We start from the raw sequence: 17497 nt of genomic DNA on the forward strand, positions 1-17497 counted from the left end.
TTTCAGTTGTGCTGTTGTTAGTGTGAGATTTCTCCAACTTCTTTATGTGTGCATTTAGTGCTATGAATTTTCCTCTTAGCACTGCTTTCCTTGTGTTCCATAAGTTTGGGTATGTTGTACATTCAATTTCATTGAATTATAGGAAATCTTTAATTTCTTTCTTTATTTCTTCCCATTGGTGATTCAGTTGAGCATTGTTCAGTTTCCATGAGATTGTAGACTTTCTGTAATTTTTGTCGTTGAAATCTAACTTTAAGCCATGGTTGTAGTGGGTAGCCATTCCAGCTTGGTTCTGGAAGTTCCAACCCCCATTGAGACTCTGGCAACTGTCACGCCTACGAGGCGGGACAAGGGGAGGCGCCTGGGGACCGGAGAGCTGGATGGGCCAGCGCTCTTTCTGGGCGCTCTCTCAGTGCTGGGACGCTGACCGGTGGAGATTGACTGTGCAGAGCTCCGGAGAACACCGCTGGACTGCGTTACACCTTCCCCAGACCCTGCGACCTACCCATTACTTAATTTGTGAGTTACACCATTAAATAAATATCCTTTTAACTACTTGGAGTGGCCAAAATAATTTCTCCAATATCTGGCGCCCAACGTTGGGTGTGTTACTGCAACAATTGGAGGTCCCACTGAGATCCTACCAAGATCTGAGAAAGAAGGGACAAGCTGATGGACACCCAAGGAAGGCTAGCCAGTAATTTAAGAAAAAAAGAAAAGGTAAGGGTCGATTTCATGGGTGCAAATAGGGCACCATCGCAGTTAAGAAAGGGCAAGACAGCTAAAGATTTTAAAATAAAAAAGGAAATTTTCCCAATAGAGAAGAGGGAAGGAAAGGAAATTTCCCTTTTAAAAAGGGAAGAAAATTTTAATCAAGAAAAAAATGATTTTCCTGGTAAAAGGGGGAAAAAATTGAAACTAGGCCTAAAGATTGGGGCCCTGTAGAGGAAGGATGAAGGGAAGAGAAAAGTCTCTTCCCAGTGGTAATGAAGGAAAAAAAAACTGCTGTGGGATGTTCTGTTGTGAGACCAAAATGAGCCATCTTAGAAATAAGACCAAAATGCTTTCACCCTAAAATTAAGGCCTAAGATTTCTCCTTTTGGGAATAGGCCTTTAGTTACTGAAACCAGTCAGTTCAGATTCCAGAAACCAGGAAGTATAAAAGTACCAAGTCACAAGATAGTCACGAGGTAATGCCTGCCAGACTATGGAATGTCCTCTCCCTGGTTTCCAGGGTAACTGACCACAGAAATGCCCCCACCTGAGGGCAGCCAATGAGAAATGGTGGCGGGCAACCACTCCCTTAGAAGTAATTTCTAGAAGTCCCTAGAAGCGAGCCAATCAGAATTGTACCTGTACTAGCACCCCTAAATGATGTAACCTTGTGACTTTTCCCTTTAAAAACTGAGCTTGCAGACAGGTGGGTGCTTCCTCCAGCCTCCACTGCATTGGATGTATTGGACGAAGTCCCTGCCTAGGCTTGTATTGCTTTTGGATATCCAGAATTAAACCTTGCTTTTGCATTCCGGCATGCTCGTCTTTGGTGGTCTCTCTGGGGGTCACGATCTGGGCACAACATTTGGGGGCTCGTCCGGGATCCCCAGAGACACCCGCCGGGACCCCTAAGAGCTCCGGAGGTCCATCTGCACCAATTGGTAAGAGCGCTCCATTTTCTTGTCTTTGCTTTCCTTTTACTTTCATTTTCTTATCCGAAGCCGGCGGTTGAATCTGACAGGCTCACCTTGGCGGACGCGCCTGTAAGGTGACCCTGGAGGAGTTGGAAGATGTTCCAACCCCTCATCAGGACGCGGGGGTCCCCACGGGTCCCCCCCCCCGTCATAGGACGCCCGAGAGGGGTCCGTCTGTTAGGATGCCCGTGAGGGGTCCGTCTGGGGATCGGGAGACTGTTGAATTCTCCCTGTCCCATCCGTAGGTCTTTGGCATTATTGAGGCTCCTTCTCGGGACTCTCGTCTGCCTGGACCATCTGTAGGGCCCTTGTTCTTCCTTTTTGTCTGCCTATCTTGTTCGTCAGTGTTATTTGTTATATCTTCATAAATGTATAAATGTGTGAGAACTGTGGCCACATGTGTGAGTGTTTTATGCCTGAGCTTGTGTATGCATTGGGACTTGTGGGCCAGATTGCCAGCCGAAGGGATGGAGACCCCTTTGGTGGTTGAACTGGCACAGACTAACCTAACATTGCTTCCTTGCTCTCTCTGACCAGAGCACAGGCAGCAGGCAGCAAAATGCTCGCAATGAGTCCGGCAGGCAGCGGCTGCACAGCTGCTACTTTGGGGACCCAGGGTGCCGCTGAGAGGGCTAGGCGGTCCATGACCATCACAGGGCCTAGATGCAGCGGGTTCAGGGCCCCAGCTCGCTCACAAAGCTGTGGAGTAGAGGCTTGGCTGCATGGGAACTAGGCATGGCTTTGTGCTAGAGTGGGCTGTGAGCACTGTGGGGCCCAGATATGGCCAGCAGGTTCTGGCTGGGCTCCTGTGTGGACATGGGGCAGAGCTGGAGGGAGCCAGCAGGAACCTCAAGGAGCTCAGTATGGGGGCTGGTGGAGAACTAACTGCCCCTCCATGGTCAGAGCTGAGGAGTGACCTATAGGTCTGTGGGCCCAGCCAGGGCATGGAGTCACTTTCAGTCTGCCATTCTCATGTACTTGAGGGTCTGAGGTTAACAGCAATCTTTTGTCTCCATGGTGCACACTTTCCCCGTTCTCTTCCATGCTGTTGGGTGGGGCTCCCAAGACCTGCCCTGGGGCTAAAACCTAATCAAGGTCTGGCTCCAAGAATGGAATGTCACCAACAGTTTGTCTGTGGTACAGTGCTGATGCAAATTGAGTTATTCTTGTTATGGTGTATGCATGTATTTCTGTTCTTGTTTAAAATATTGTAACTTTACAATATATTCTAGAGTACTGAGGGAAGTCACAAGAAAGACTTTGGTAAGAGTTTCTGTTTTAAAGGAAAAGAAAAAAGTGAAATTTGTCTAGAGTAAATGTCTGAGGGATCAAAGGAACGGACTGAGGGTACATGGAAGGTCGTAGAAGGTCAGAGGGGATGTGATGTAAACTGTTTGTTATGGTTTCTTATACCTGCAAATACTGAATTTGAAAGTTAATTCTTATTGGTTTTCATCTTAAAAATGGCTAATGATTCTGCAAACTGCTTATGTGTGGATGTATACAGGCATGTGACTTGAAAATGTAAGCAAGCTTTAACTGTATGTATGTGTGTAACTTGGATCCATCAGTGTGTATGTGTGCAAGTAATTATTGTTTAGAAAAACGAGCTTTAAACAGCAACCACGTGGCTCCCTCCATCTTGGCTGGTGACCTCATGGGTAGCCATGTGGCTGGCAGCCATCTTTTACTAAGGTTATAAAGATCTACTCGGGTTAACACCTAATACTTACGTCTTTACCAAGTGTTCAACAGCAAGTTTCTAGAGAATTTAATATACCTTGCTCTGGCAGCCAAACTTTGCAACATAAAGGAATCATAGGAAACAGCTGAGGTTTGCAAATGTATGGCAGGACTAGAGTTCCAAAAAGAGTCTAGCTGAGACATTTGAGAGATCTCAGTCTTTTAAGAACAGTTTTTATAGTTAAAAACCAATGGCTTAAAAAATGTTTCTTCTTACCCAAGGTACGTTCAGGCTTAAGAATGTTGTATAATGATATTTTGTTTTGGTTTCTTTACTGAACCTGTATTTGATGCTAGAAGAGCTTAAACTTAAAAGCATTGTTTTTAGGCTACTTTTGTAGACTGCTAGAGAACATAAATAGTCAGTCATAAGTAATCAAGTTTTTTAATTGTAGTCAGGGTAAGTAAGTACTGATGTAAGTTTACTCATTTACTCAGTCCCTTACATATGTTTTCAGGGTTTAGCTTGAAACAAGTAATTAGAAACAAAGTTTGTCTATTCAGATATACCTGAACAGCCCTCATACTTCAGAGATCTGCAGAATATGGCATTTAAATGTTGATCTAAAAGCTTACTATATCAGACAGGCTTCCAGATCCTAGGAGTGACCCAAGGTCTCCGAAGAAGATTATGTACGAGGCACCACAACGTCTCTGCCTGAAATATGACAATGCTGACCACAGGACAAGATGCCCCAATGCAACGCCTGCTGCCAGGACCCAGCCCAGACTGTGGACAAGCAGTAGGACACTGGAATTGATTGCACCCTTTTGCCTGATCAAGGTCAGCCTTCCATGTCCCTATTCCACAAAAAAAAAAAAAAAAAAAAATACTCTGCCTTATGGATCTGATGGTGGAAGAAGATTTATGCTGTTCTGACTGGTGCCTCCAACGCTATGGAGACCTAGGTAGGGTTTGGTCCCTGTAATTTATAGGATTGGAAGCTTCTTGGTCTGCACTCAGATATAGTTTATCCTTCTCAGATCTCTGACAGTACTGATGGCCAGGCTCTAACTATGTCAGCATGGCAGCATCACACAACCAGATCCTTCTGCAAGGCTATAGCTAGCTTGTTAGCTCACTTTTAGGAAAATGTTCTAAGATATAAAAGTTTAAGTAAGTCATAAAGGTTCAGATATGAGTCCAAAATGAGATAAGTTTCAGATTACTCTCCTGTTCTATGGTTCAGAGCTTAACATTTAGGAGTCCTGATGAGCTGGTAGAGCAATGACTACTTACTGTTCAGTCACACGCTCAATATTTTGGATTTGTTTTAGATGTCATAGTTAAATGTAACTTGTTGGGACTCAAAGGTATGAGTCCACTTCTGCTGTTTTACAAGATACCCATTACCTGCTTTGTTTACAATATGGATTTCAGTGCAGATTGGTAATACTAATGTATCTAAAACTTTTATGTAATTTTGTAAGTAGGCCACAAAGGATCAAAAGAGTCATAAAAACCTAGACCCACTTCACAGAGGTTGAAAGGACCCCAGATAAGTATTCCTAAAGATGGTATTTTTCCTCTTTCCTGGTCTTGGGACTACTGCTTTTCCCATTACTAAGGGTATGGACCTATGAGTTCCAAATAAGTTCATAAATTTTAACTTCTGTTCCTAGTTTAAATTTGTCTCAACAGATTTCCATTTGGCTGCCAGTCACCTCCAGGTTTCAGTCGCTGACTCCACTGCTCCAGACGACTGTGAGCTGCAGACTTGCTAAAAGCTGACGTGGACCAGCCCAGCTAACATGGTTCTTCCCTGTCCCTATGGGGTCAGGCAGCTACATGCTTCTGACAAATGCCCCCTTGCCCAGTCTTTGACTAGCTTTTCAGCTTTTTGGAGCCCCCTGACATTGGCGCCCCAATGCCAGCTCGAAGCAGTTCCAGAAGAGAACGTCACCCATGTTCCCTGTTCAGAAAAGGCTGAAATGCTGGGTCAAAAGAAAACTCCCTGGCATAGAGACAAGAGGGCTAACTATACATGGCCATTATTAGAGAGGGATACTTAGGAACTAACTGTCCAAAAACCCATGATTGGGTTCCATTAGGCACATGAGAAGGGGGAAATGTGAGACCAAAATGAGCCATCTTAGAAATAAGACCAAAATGCTTTCACCCTAAAATTAAGGCCTAAGATTTCTCCTTTTGGGAGTAGGCCTTTAGTTACTGAAACCAGTCAGTTCAGATTCCAGAAACCAGGAAGTATAAAAGTACCAAGTCACAAGATAGTCACGAGGTAATGCCTGCCAGACTATGGAATGTCCTCTCCCTGGTTTCCAGGGTAACTGACCACAGAAATGCCCCCACCTGAGGGCAGCCAATGAGAAATGGTGGCGGGCAACCACTCCCTTAGAAGTAATTTCTAGAAGTCCCTAGAAGCGAGCCAATCAGAATTGTACCTGTACTAGCACCCCTAAATGATGTAACCTTGTGACTTTTCCCTTTAAAAACTGAGCTTGCAGACAGGTAGGTGCTTCCTCCAGCCTCCACTGCATTGGATGTATTGGACGAAGTCCCTGCCTAGGCTTGTATTGCTTTTGGATATCCAGAATTAAACCTTGCTTTTGCATTCCGGCATGCTCGTCTTTGGTGGTCTCTCTGGGGGTCACGATCTGGGCACAACACTGTATGTCAAATGTGTTGCTCTGATTGGTTAATAAATAAAACACTGATTGGCCAGTAGCCAGGCAGGAAGAAGTATAGGTGGGACAAGGAGGAGAGAATCCTGGGGAGTGGAAGGCTGAGTCAGAGACACTGCCAGCCGCTGCCATGGCAAGCAGCATGTGAAGATGCTGGTAAGCCACGAGCCACGTGGCAAGGTATAGATTTACAGAAATGGATTAATTTAAGATACAAGAACAGTTAGCAAGAAGCCTGCCACGGCCATACAGTTCGTAAGCAATATAAGTCTCTGTGTTTACTTGGTTGGTTCTGAGCAGCTGTGGGACTGGCAGGTGACAGAGATTTGTCCTGACTGTGTGCCAGGCAGGAAAACTCTAGCTACAAAAGACTCATTTTAGAATTTTCAGGATAGCTGAAACTCTGAGCTCTTTCTGCCTGCCAGTGCAGAGCAGTAGCATCCGAATTACAAAGAGTCGGCAGGTAGGTCTCACTGCTACTGGCTGAATAGCAAACAAGCCCAGAGCTTAAAGTTTTGCTGTCTGTTTGCTTAATTTTGGTTTAAATGTTTTTTATTTTTTCCTCAGAGTGGGAATAATTCAATATTTAGAATCACTTCGTAGGAAATGTTTTTCTGTTTTTCCCTTATGGTGGGAATAACTCATTATTAGATAGTCCCTTCATGGGAGTAGGAAGTTTAAAGGTGAGTTTGTGTGTCGGGGGGTGTCCACCAGCAGCAGTGGACAAAGGCATGTGCAAGACAGCCCAGAGTAGTGGGCAGACAGGTATGCACTGGTGGGAGGTGGAGCTGTGAAGGAGTGCTGCCTGGGCAGGTGCCAGCAATAGAGCCCAAACACTGGGCGGAGCCAAAGCCAAAGCTGCAGCTTCAGCCTACGCCAAGTGAGCAGAGGCCCGGGGAGGGACAGGCGCTAAAAGTTTTAATGGGCCCAACTTCTGGTGAAAAATGGTTTTGGTCAGGACATGGAATGCTAAGTCAAGGCTGTGTGAATAAAGGATGTTCTGGTCTTTTGATTGTCTTAATAAGTGTTTAGATGAGTGTTTGATTCTCATGGTAGATAAACTAAGGAACAGAATTCATAATTTTGAACTATGTATTAGGTATGCTCTTATCTGTTGATCATTTGGAAATTTGGCTCTGCTATTTAAGTTTCTTTCTAGAAATTCTTGGTTTAATTCTATATTAATGTAACACCTGAAATGGATTGGGTTGTTAGCTTATTAAATAATATGTTGCTAAGATAAACCCATAAAAATAATCTCTTACTGATAAAGAGGTTATAAAATTATTTTTCCAGTAAATAAAATACAGGTAAATTGTTTGGTCCACATTGTTAATAATTGGCTATTTGTGTTAATGTGTTACTTGGGATCTATAAAAAAAAAGATCCTCTTTTTAAGATTTTATAAAAATACTCGAGTATTACCTAAAGTTATTTCTTCAAATTCTATAGAGATTGTATTTAATGCTTTTTGTGAAACCTCAGTAACCCCCCCCCCTCCACTCTATCCCCTACAGACAAATAGAAGCTTAAACCAGGATTCCTAAGTGTAGATAAGAACTTAGACCCCTTTGGAGTTCCCAGGTGGCAATATCACCTACAGGGACTTAAAAAACAACAACAACAACACAGAGTCAGGATATTCGACCATCTGGCAGAAGCTAATTGGTCATAAAACATCCCAAACTTCCTGAACTCCAAAACTCCTAAACACGGTTGCTGAACAAACGGGAGATAAAGATAACATAAAAGACTAAAAAAGAAAACTGATACGAACCAAGGAGAGGGAGGCAGGTTGTGGGAAATGAATTATGTGGTCTGTGCCTTTAAGAACTAGCCTCACAATGAAAGGGCAAGCTCCTCCTGGCCTCACTGCTGTGAGTGAGTGCTTTGGATAGAGCTTCCCTGCCTGTGGCTTGTAAATAGAATAAACCTTGCTTTTGCATTCTGTACCTAAATTCTCCAGTGGCCTCTTTGGGGACATGATCTGGCCACGACACTTTTATTATTGGCATATATAAAAAGGACCATTGAAATAGAAGCTGGTGATAGAATTGCTCAATTATTATTGCTTTCATATTTTAAATGCAAAATGGCGCCTATATGTAGAACTGGAGGCATTGAAAGTACAGGAGAAAAGGTGTTTTGACAAACAGTTATCAATGATAAGCAGCGTAAATGAAAACAAAATTATATGGGATTGAGATTGAAAGATTATTGGATTCTGGTACTGGATATATCTATAATTTCACAAGAATCCTGAGATCTCAATTGGCCCCTTAAAAATTCCACCTCTTACCTACAAGGTATCGACACAGCTCAGACGCCATTACAGAACAGGCTACTTTTAAATTGGAAGGATGAGGAAGGTCATGCAGGAACTTTTCAACCCTTTGTGCTACCTGACATTCCAGTGAACTTGTGGGCACAGGATGTGTTAGACAGTATGGGAGCAGTGCTTACTACACAGCCTATACAACAGATGCTGAAGAGTCAGGGCTACTGCCCAGGCAGAGGCTTAGGGAAAATGTTGCAAGGAGACCCACTCCCTGTGGCAGACAAAAGCTGTGTCAATAGATGTCCTGGGGATACTAGAAGATTAGGGTCTTTTCCATAGGGGTCACTGCACAGCAGCCTTCAATTATACAACCAATAAAAATCACTTGGAAAAGTGATGACCCTGTATGGGTGGAACAGTGGCTCCTTACTAAAGAAAAATTGGAGGCTGCGAACGTTTTATTTAAGGAACAGTTAGATGCTGGACATATCATTCCTTCCACTTCACCTTGGAACTCATCTATATTTGTTATTAAAAAGAAGTCAGGAAAATGGAGGGTATTACAGGATCTTAGAGCTGTAAATAAAACCATGCTTCTCATGGGAGCAACACAGCCTCACTTGCCTGCCCCTGTGGCAATTCCTAAACATGGGCATTTAATTGTGGTTGACTTGAGGGATTGTTTCTTCACCATTCCTTTGCATCCCAAGGACATTCTTGCTTTGCTTTTAGTGTCCCATCAGAAAATCTCAAAGAACCTTTTCAAAGATATCAGTGGGTGATATTGCCTCAAGGAATGGCCAATAGCCCTACTATATGTCAAATTTATGTGTCTTTGGCCATAGCTCCAGTTCGAAAAGCTTTTCCAGATGTTTATATAATTGGCTGCTAAAGATAAAATACTTGTTTTTGATGCCTTTTCTAAATTACAAGAGGTTCTTAGCCTGGCTAATTTACAGATAGCCCCAGAAAAGCTACAGGTATCCTTTCCCTATCATTATTTAGGTCATGAATATTTTGGTTTTTCTCATTCACCTACTGGAGTGTTTTGGCAAACAGGTCCTATTTTATGGGTACGTTCCCCAGCTTCTCCAGTAAAAACCATTACTCCTTATCCACAGGCTGTTGCTCAGATTATATTTAAGGGAATCAAGATCAGTGTTCAAACTTTTGATAAGGAGCCAGATATTGTGGTGACCCCACACACCCAGTCTCAAATAGCATGGTTGCAAGCTAATGATAATGATTGGGCCATATTGGCATGATCCATGCAGGGTCAGTTTGATACTCCCTACCCCTCCAATGATGTGTGTCAATTTTTTAAATTGCATCCTGTTATATTTCCCAAGATAGTACAGATGACTCCTATTCCTCAGGCCCCTGTGGTATTTACTGATGGCACTTCACATGGTTTTGCTGTGGTGGTTTCTGGTAACATAGTAAAGAAAATGAAAGTCTAGGGCACTTCTGCCCAGATGGCAGAGGTACAGGCACTGTTGCTTGCTTTACAGATGTTTTCTGATGAGAGTGTAAATATTTATACTGATAGCCAATATGTGGCGCATGCCATTATGCCTTTGGAGACAACAGCCTACATATCATCTATTTCTCCCATTCATGAATATTCATTGCAAATGCAAGGACTCATATGGTCCCACTCACATAACCTTTATGTGGCTATATTAGAGCTCATACCCAATTGCCAGGACCTCTAAGCGAAGGTAGTCAGAGGGCTGATGCCATTACTCGTATGGCTGTCACATTAATTTGTTCTGCCTTTGAAAAGGCTACTCATTTGCACCAACGTTATCATCTTAATGCTACATCTCTTCTACATCACACAGGCATAACCCAGGAACAAGCCATCCAGATAATTAAATCATGTCCTATTTGTGTTGAATTTTTAACTGTTCCTCATTTGGAAGTTAATCCCTGAGGGCTTTTACCTAACCATGTGTGGCAGATAGACGTCACACACGTGCCTTCCTTTAGAAAATTACAATATGTCCATGTGTCTATTGATACATATTCTCTGATTTTTGCTTCTGCCCATTCAAGAGAAAAGGTTAAGGATGTAAAGAATCATTGTCTTCATGCTTTTGCTTATATGGGAGTGCCAAAATGCATAAAGACTGATAATAGTCCTGCCTACAGCAGTATGGGATTTTCCTAATTCTGCCAAGATTTTTTTTTATTGTTAATAAGACTGGTATTCCTTATAATCCTCCAAGACAGGCTATAGTAGAACACTGCCATTATACCTTAAAAACATATTTTGCTAAAGTAAACGGGGGGGGGGGGGAGGAGCTAGGGGCTCATCTCTCCTCTCCACATTCTATTCTTTCCCTTGTTTTATATATTTTAAATTTTTTATCAGTGGATTCTGCTGGAGTATCCGCTGCAGATCAGCACTGGAGGGCTCCTGTTGCAAATCATCCTCTGGTGCGATGGAAGGGTCTTTCTACTGGCACTTGGCGGAGACCTGACCTGGTGTTGGTGTGGGCCCGGGGATCTGTTTGTGTCTTTCCACAGGAAAATGAGGTGCCTCTTTGGGTTCCTGAGTGCTGTGTGTGCCCTGTGGCTGCTACTGAATCCCAACATGGCAGAGACCTATGGGGCCTTTGTGAAAAACTCTCCCCTTCTGATGCCAGGTTCTGGTCGTACCATATTGCTCTTTATATTGTTGTATGTGTTTTTGCACTGGTGTCTACCCATTTCTTCCTCCAATAGGTACAAAAGGTGTCTGTGTCTGAGGGAGCTGCTCTTGGTCCAATCTACGCTTGATGTGTCTGTGTCTCAGAGAGCCCCTGAGGTAGCAGGGGGATGGGTGGGTTTGGGGTAGAGAGTGGGACCTGTAAATTGCAGGGTCTGATGGGCGTGTTGGTGGGGTCTTCCCTGCTGGTCTGAAACTAATCATCGATGGATGGGGATGGAAGGGGTCCTAGGTTGTGCCTCAGGGCCTTGGTCCTAGAGGCAGGACTCTCTGCATGGGAGAAGAGTCACTCGCCTCTTGGTCCAATCAGAGCTGTTGCATTCTACGTCTCAGGGAGCCACTGAGGTCACTGGGGGATGAATGGGTTTGGGATGGGGAGTGGGTCTTGTAGATTACAGGGTCTGATGGGGGGTGTTGGTGGGGAGGCCTGCCTTCAGGAGTCTTCCCTGCTGGCCTGCAACTGGTGTTTTGCCATGAGTCAAAAAATGTAATTCCTAAACAAAATTTAATCTCTTTAATGAATAAGTGTTACTCTAAAGCTAGAATTCAAGGTATTGTTAATGTAAAAATAAAATAAAATTATTCATATTTTTCATTGTAACTTTTAAATAACTGTATTGCCTTTTATCTTTCAGGATCTGGCCTTTTGTAAGCAACATTTTCCTTTCTGCCTTTATGTTTCAATAAGTTCACTTTTTTATTTCATGTATGTGACTAGAAAAAATTAGTCTTTTCTGCCTGGACTAGTAAATGAGCATACTATCCTATAAGGTTAGTTGTGTTGTCACAAGTGACAAGACTCTATTGAATAGCTTTACTACATTTTTTTTGCCTCTTCTATTTCCTATGAGAGGACTCTGTAGCAAGAATCTTAAAAGGTCTTATTAATAAAAACAAACCTAAAGCCAGGTATTGGGATGAATGCTGAAAGATCAGAGAAACAGAACCAGCCACAGCTACCTCATCTTGCCAATTCCTCAGCTGATCCTGTTTCCTCAGACTGGAAGCCTCTGAGTCCTCATCCAGAATGAATCTCAGCTGAACTGCTGCTAAAAGCCTAAAAGCTTAACCAGGCTCTAGTTCCTGGTTTTCATGCCTTTTATACCTTTCTGCTTCCTGCCATCACTTCCTGGGATTAAAGGCATGTATCACCATGCCTGGTTATTTCCAGTGTGACATTGAACTCACAGAGATCCAGATGGATCTCTGCCTCTGGAACACTAGGATTAAAGGAGTGTGTGCTACCATTGCCTAAAGTGTATGTTTAATATAGTGGTGTTCTGTTCTCTGACCCCCAGATAAATTTATTAGGGTGCACTAATATCACAATATCACCACAGAACTCAGGGACTAAGACATCTCCGTTATGATAGTCAGATGGTAAATGAAACTTCATTGTGTGTTCTCACTCTGCTCACAAGATTATTGTGTTTTCTGTGTGAATTTTAGCATTTTTTTTTTTTTTTTTTTTTTTTTTTGGTTTTTCGAGACAGGGTTTCTCTGTGTAACTTTGCGCCTTTCCTGGAGCTAACTTGGTAGCCCAGGCTGGCCTCGAACTCACAGAGATCCACCTGGCTCTGCCTCCCAAGTGCTGGGATTAAAGGCGTGCGCCACCACTGCCCGGCCTAATTTTAGCATTTTCTTAAAAAAAGTTTTATTCATGATAGTTATTAATTGAATGTTTCTGTTGGGAAAGGAATCCAGGGCCCTTCTGTTCTGCCACCTTGCTGACATAACCCTATTTTTTTTTCTGTCTTGATTTCTCTGGAAGCCAGAATTGCCCAACTGTACATGTTCTGTGCTTCGGGATAAACAATCTAAGCATCCTCCTGTGTGAGGGCTAGTCTAGAAAATAGACTCCCCAGAGAACTTATATCCATTACAAAATTATCTCTGTGGAATATTCCAGTGTAACTGCCTTTCCTGGAAAGAGCAGAATCTTAATAAAGATGGAGATCAGCTAAGAGATAAAGGAGACAGGGCCCCATCCTGTTGCCAAGCCTGGTGAGTCTTCTTTGTTTTCCACTTCACACTCACAGGTGGGGTTTACAGATGGATGTGCATGCACACACACACACACACACACACACACACACACACACACACACACAGAGAGAGAGAGAGAGAGAGAGAGAGAGAGAGAGAGAGAGAGAGAGAGAGAGAGAGCAAGAAAAAAAAGTTACAGGGTAGTGTCATGTACTTGAAAGGGCATTTGTATTTCCACATAAATCCTTTCTATGCACATTTGAGAAAAATCAACCTCTTAACATCTAAAAAATGATGAAAAATATTTTTTCAGATGTCTTAAAATAATTGCTTCAGGCCAGTTACAGCCATTCTTCCCTGCTGCTATTTCAGTTTTATACAGGACAAGGAGACAAAAATGATAATGTAGTTGTGCAAATTTCATGACTGACAGTTCATGGTTCTTTAGGCCTGTCAGGAAACAGGATTTCAACACTTTAGTCTCATACAGATCTTATGCTGTAGTTAGCCAAGAAACAGTAACAGTTTAAAATAATCCCATTAGTGTAGAGATATGTGCATGTTCTTAAACACATTGGGGAATAATATCAACTGTACTTTTTGAAAGATATATAAGGACAAAGAAGGACACTGTTGCTCAGATTTCTGACCTGGTTAGGTCACTGAACTAGATATTTGAGATAGCTGTTCAATCTCACTATTCTGTGTATGTCTTAAAATTATGTATATTCAGTAATTTGTCTACTTAATCAACTTCTCAGATACCATCATACCATAGACTATCCATTTTTGCATTGAGATGTAATTTTCTTCATTCTCATATTTTTCTTTAAAGTATCAATATTCCAATGATTTTTATGATCTAAATTTTTATGTATCCTTTACAATTAAATTTAAATTTATATAAATCATGGGCACTACACAGATTAGAAAAAGCTATTTTCCTATCTACTGAGATTCTATTACAATGGGTACACTGGGAAAAGAGAAAAACAGCGTTCAAAGACTATTAGCTGTCTTGTTTTATCACAAGGGTGATTTAGAAGCACAGAAAATTTTATTTTATAAAATAACACACCATTGTTTTATAAAAAAAAAAATTATAAAAAAGTAAATTTCCACTTCAGAGGTAGAATCCTGCTTTTGCTCCTATGTAACACCTTTTAAAAGGTGTCCTTTATCCCATCATAAGGACAGCCTTATGGGGAAAAATACACTCTTCTGGTGGAAATTTCAGCATCTTCCATACAACAAATATCCCTTGTCCCTGACTTTCCTTCTATTGAAATGTTCGCTTTGCAGGTGAGGGGTCCCCCATTTCCTCACCCATATTATACTGAGTTATCCTCCCACCCACCCAGTTTGCTTATTGCTCCCATCAGTGTCTTCTTGATAAAACCCCTGTTCTTATTCTGATACAGAGGTCTTGATTAGAATTGTTTTGTTCCTCTGCAATCTTGAAGGATACACGTGAACAAGGGTTACTTTTTACTGTGAAACCATCAGCATAATAAATGATTGAATGCTTTAAAAACATTCCCTATAATGTCTTAAGTAATGCGCATGAAAATAGAAAACAACAGGTAGTCTTGGGTAACTGGAAAGGTACATGGCTACTAATTATACAGAATATTTTTTTCTTTGTATCTAGTCTTTGAAATTTGTTTGGCATAATTTGGACAACTCAAAATCTTAGTTGTCTTGAATTTAGAGAAAATATACTGATATCTAGTATTTGAATAGTCATGAGTTTAAAATATGTATATGAATATACACATTTCTGGGGAGCTTTGTAATATTATACAATCAAGGCAGAGATTATCATTTCCTTTTTATTCTCTATTTTAATTAACTACTTTCATTTCAATTTCCCCTAGATGAAAACTATAGACACACTGAGCATTTGAAGAATCTGAAATAATCAAAGTTCATTTCCTTTGTAAAAGGTAAGAATGTGTATGTTGTCTGTAAATGTTTATAAGGATTATGTTATTTGTACATGTTTTGATATAACATTTCACATGGTAGACTGTAGTACCTCAGTAGGGGTGGTTGATGTTACTTTGACTATATTACACCATAATTTTGAAATTATAATAAACATGTACTGACAAAGAGTCAATTCTAAGCTTTTAAATAATTTTTAAGAGTTGAGACTACATTTCAAAAAATATATTGACAACACAATATCTTTTTTAGCAGCTTGAGAAAATGATGCTTAGTAGAGAACCTTTCTTGTCAAAGTGAAAAAAATTCTGTTGGCCATGATGATAGAGAATATATAGTGGATGTTTGCTAAACCAAACCTTTACCACAACATCAATGACAATCTTATCTACTACTCTTATCTCAATTCATGGCATGATTCTGTCAGCCATCAAAAATTTACTCTTAGCTACACAACTGTCACATATATGCAGAAGGTCTAGGTCAGTCCCATGCAGGCTCCCTGGTTGTTGATTCAGTCTCTGGGAGCTCCTGGGAGCCCAGGTTAGTTGATTCTGTGGTTTTCTTGTCTTCTTATGAGACTCTGTCTCTTACTCATTTGCTGGCATTTGAGACCCTATTCCTCATACTGGGTCACCTTGACAAGCCTTAATACAAGGTGAGGTGCTTAGTCTAACTGCAAATTGATATACCATATTTCATCCATATCCATGGGAGGCCTTCCTTTTTCTGAATAGAAACAGAGGAGGAGTGAATGGGGGGGCAGACTGGAGTTGGGGGAAGGACTGGGAAGAAAGGAGGGAAGAGAGATTTTGGTCAGAATGTAAAATTAATTAATTAGTTAATTATATAATTAATTAAAAGATTTACTCTTAGATATTTTGAATTGTGTATTTATACTGAAGCACAGAACACACACAATCAGTACAATGTTTTTACATTAGGTATCTATCTCCACAGATTTTGACCTGCAATCTTGAAGACTGATGAATGTTTATTCCTTGGGACCATGGACTTAGATGGTATCTAGAAGGATGCTTCTTCCCAACGACACCCAGTTTCACCCTTCCTTCTTCCTATTGCTGGGGATCCCAGGACTAGAGTCTTTCCACATCTGGATTGGCTTCCCTTTCTGTGCTGTGTACCTGATTGCTCTCCTTGGGAACTTTACTATCTTGTTGGTGATTAAGACTGAGAGCAGCCTCCACCAGCCCATGTTCTACTTTCTGGCCATGCTAGCTACAATTGACTTGGGCCTCTCAACAGCGACTATACCTAAGATGCTTGGGATCTTCTGGTTCAGCTTCAGGGTAATACTCTTTGGTGCCTGTCTCACTCAGATGTTTTTTATCCACAACTTCACAGGCATGGAGTCAGCAGTCCTCTTGGCGATGGCTTATGACCGCTATGTGGCCATCTGCAACCCACTTCGGTATAGCACCATCCTCACCAACAAGGTTGTTTCCATGATTGGTCTGGGGGTGCTTGTGAGATCATTTCTTTCTGTTATTCCATTTGTATTTCTCATACTACGGTTGCCCTTCTGTGGAAATCATGTCATTCCCCACACCTACTGTGAACACATGGGTCTTGCTCGCCTGGCTTGTGCCAGTATCAAGGTCAATATAATCTATGGTCTAGGTGCTATTTCAATCCTGGTTTTTGACATTATAGCCATTGCTCTTTCTTATGTACACATACTCCGTGCTGTTTTCCGTCTCCCTTCTCGGGAAGCCCGAATCAAGTCCCTTAGCACTTGTGGTTCTCATGTCTGTGTCATTCTTGCCTTCTACACACCAGCTCTCTTTTCTTTCATGACACACCGCTTTGGTAGAAATGTACCTCGCTATATACATATACTTCTGGCCAACCTTTATGTTGTAGTGCCGCCAATGCTCAATCCTGTCATATATGGGGTGAGAACCAAGCAAATCTATGACCGTGTGAAGAAAATGTTACTGCAAAAATAAAAAATTAAAGTGTGTGTGTTAGTAGTATACTGTATATAGATACACTTTAAATATATATTTAAATATATATATGAAGTGCTTCAGCAGAGGGACGACTTGTTATATTTTGTAAATGTAAATATTTTTGATGAAAATTTTTATTGTCTTGTATGAATTTGAGTTTAGAATGTGATGCATCAATTCATATGGTAAATGTCAACTCACACAAAGTTGGTTTCCATGGACCAATCCAATTATTTAAATATAATTAAAGGAATTGTTCATAGCCTGCAGAGGTTGCTCACATTTTCCACCCATCCATTTGTTCTTAGCTTTTTTTTAAACAAATTTGTAATTATTTTGTCCTTTGTCCCAACATTGTTCACATGATGTTAATAGTTAAACAATGATTATCATGTTCTTTCTTTAATAAATGTTTTAATTTTTCTCAATAATATATTTTACAAATGCAGTCCTGGTTACTTTCTAATAGATTAAGTATGAGGGATTTAAACAACAGATTTATTTATTTTATCATTTATGTGCATAG

The 17497-nt window shown here is 41.3% G+C and overlaps 1 protein-coding gene across 2 annotated transcripts; it reads left to right on the top strand.

Annotated features, from left to right (window-relative positions):
• The first annotated feature begins 9264 nt into the window (after positions 1–9264).
• On the top strand, positions 9265–16968 carry LOC102917941 (olfactory receptor 52E2-like). 2 transcript variants are annotated; one of them, XM_015990785.3, is made up of 2 exons: positions 9265–9287; positions 16032–16968. In XM_015990785.3, exons 1-2 carry the CDS (start codon positions 9265–9267, stop codon positions 16966–16968), a joined length of 960 nt encoding a protein of 319 aa, XP_015846271.3. The 2 variants fall into 2 exon arrangements, with proteins under 2 accessions (XP_015846271.3, XP_006997862.3); XM_006997800.3 differs by lacking the exon at positions 9265–9287 and having other exon boundaries at positions 16027–16968.
• The last annotated feature ends 529 nt before the right edge of the window (positions 16969–17497 follow it).

This window comes from Peromyscus maniculatus, chromosome 1, assembly GCF_049852395.1.
Source record: "Peromyscus maniculatus bairdii isolate BWxNUB_F1_BW_parent chromosome 1, HU_Pman_BW_mat_3.1, whole genome shotgun sequence".
NCBI lineage: Eukaryota > Metazoa > Chordata > Mammalia > Rodentia > Cricetidae > Peromyscus > Peromyscus maniculatus.

Excerpts from the sequence above, each read along its gene's own strand:
- LOC102917941 (XM_015990785.3), top strand. The coding sequence starts at position 9,265 with ATGCCTTTTCTAAATTACAAGAG. Across the intron at positions 9,288-16,031 it reads CCTTTTCTAAATTACAAGAG|GATGCTTCTTCCCAACGACA; the intron begins GTTCTTAGCCTG and ends GGTATCTAGAAG.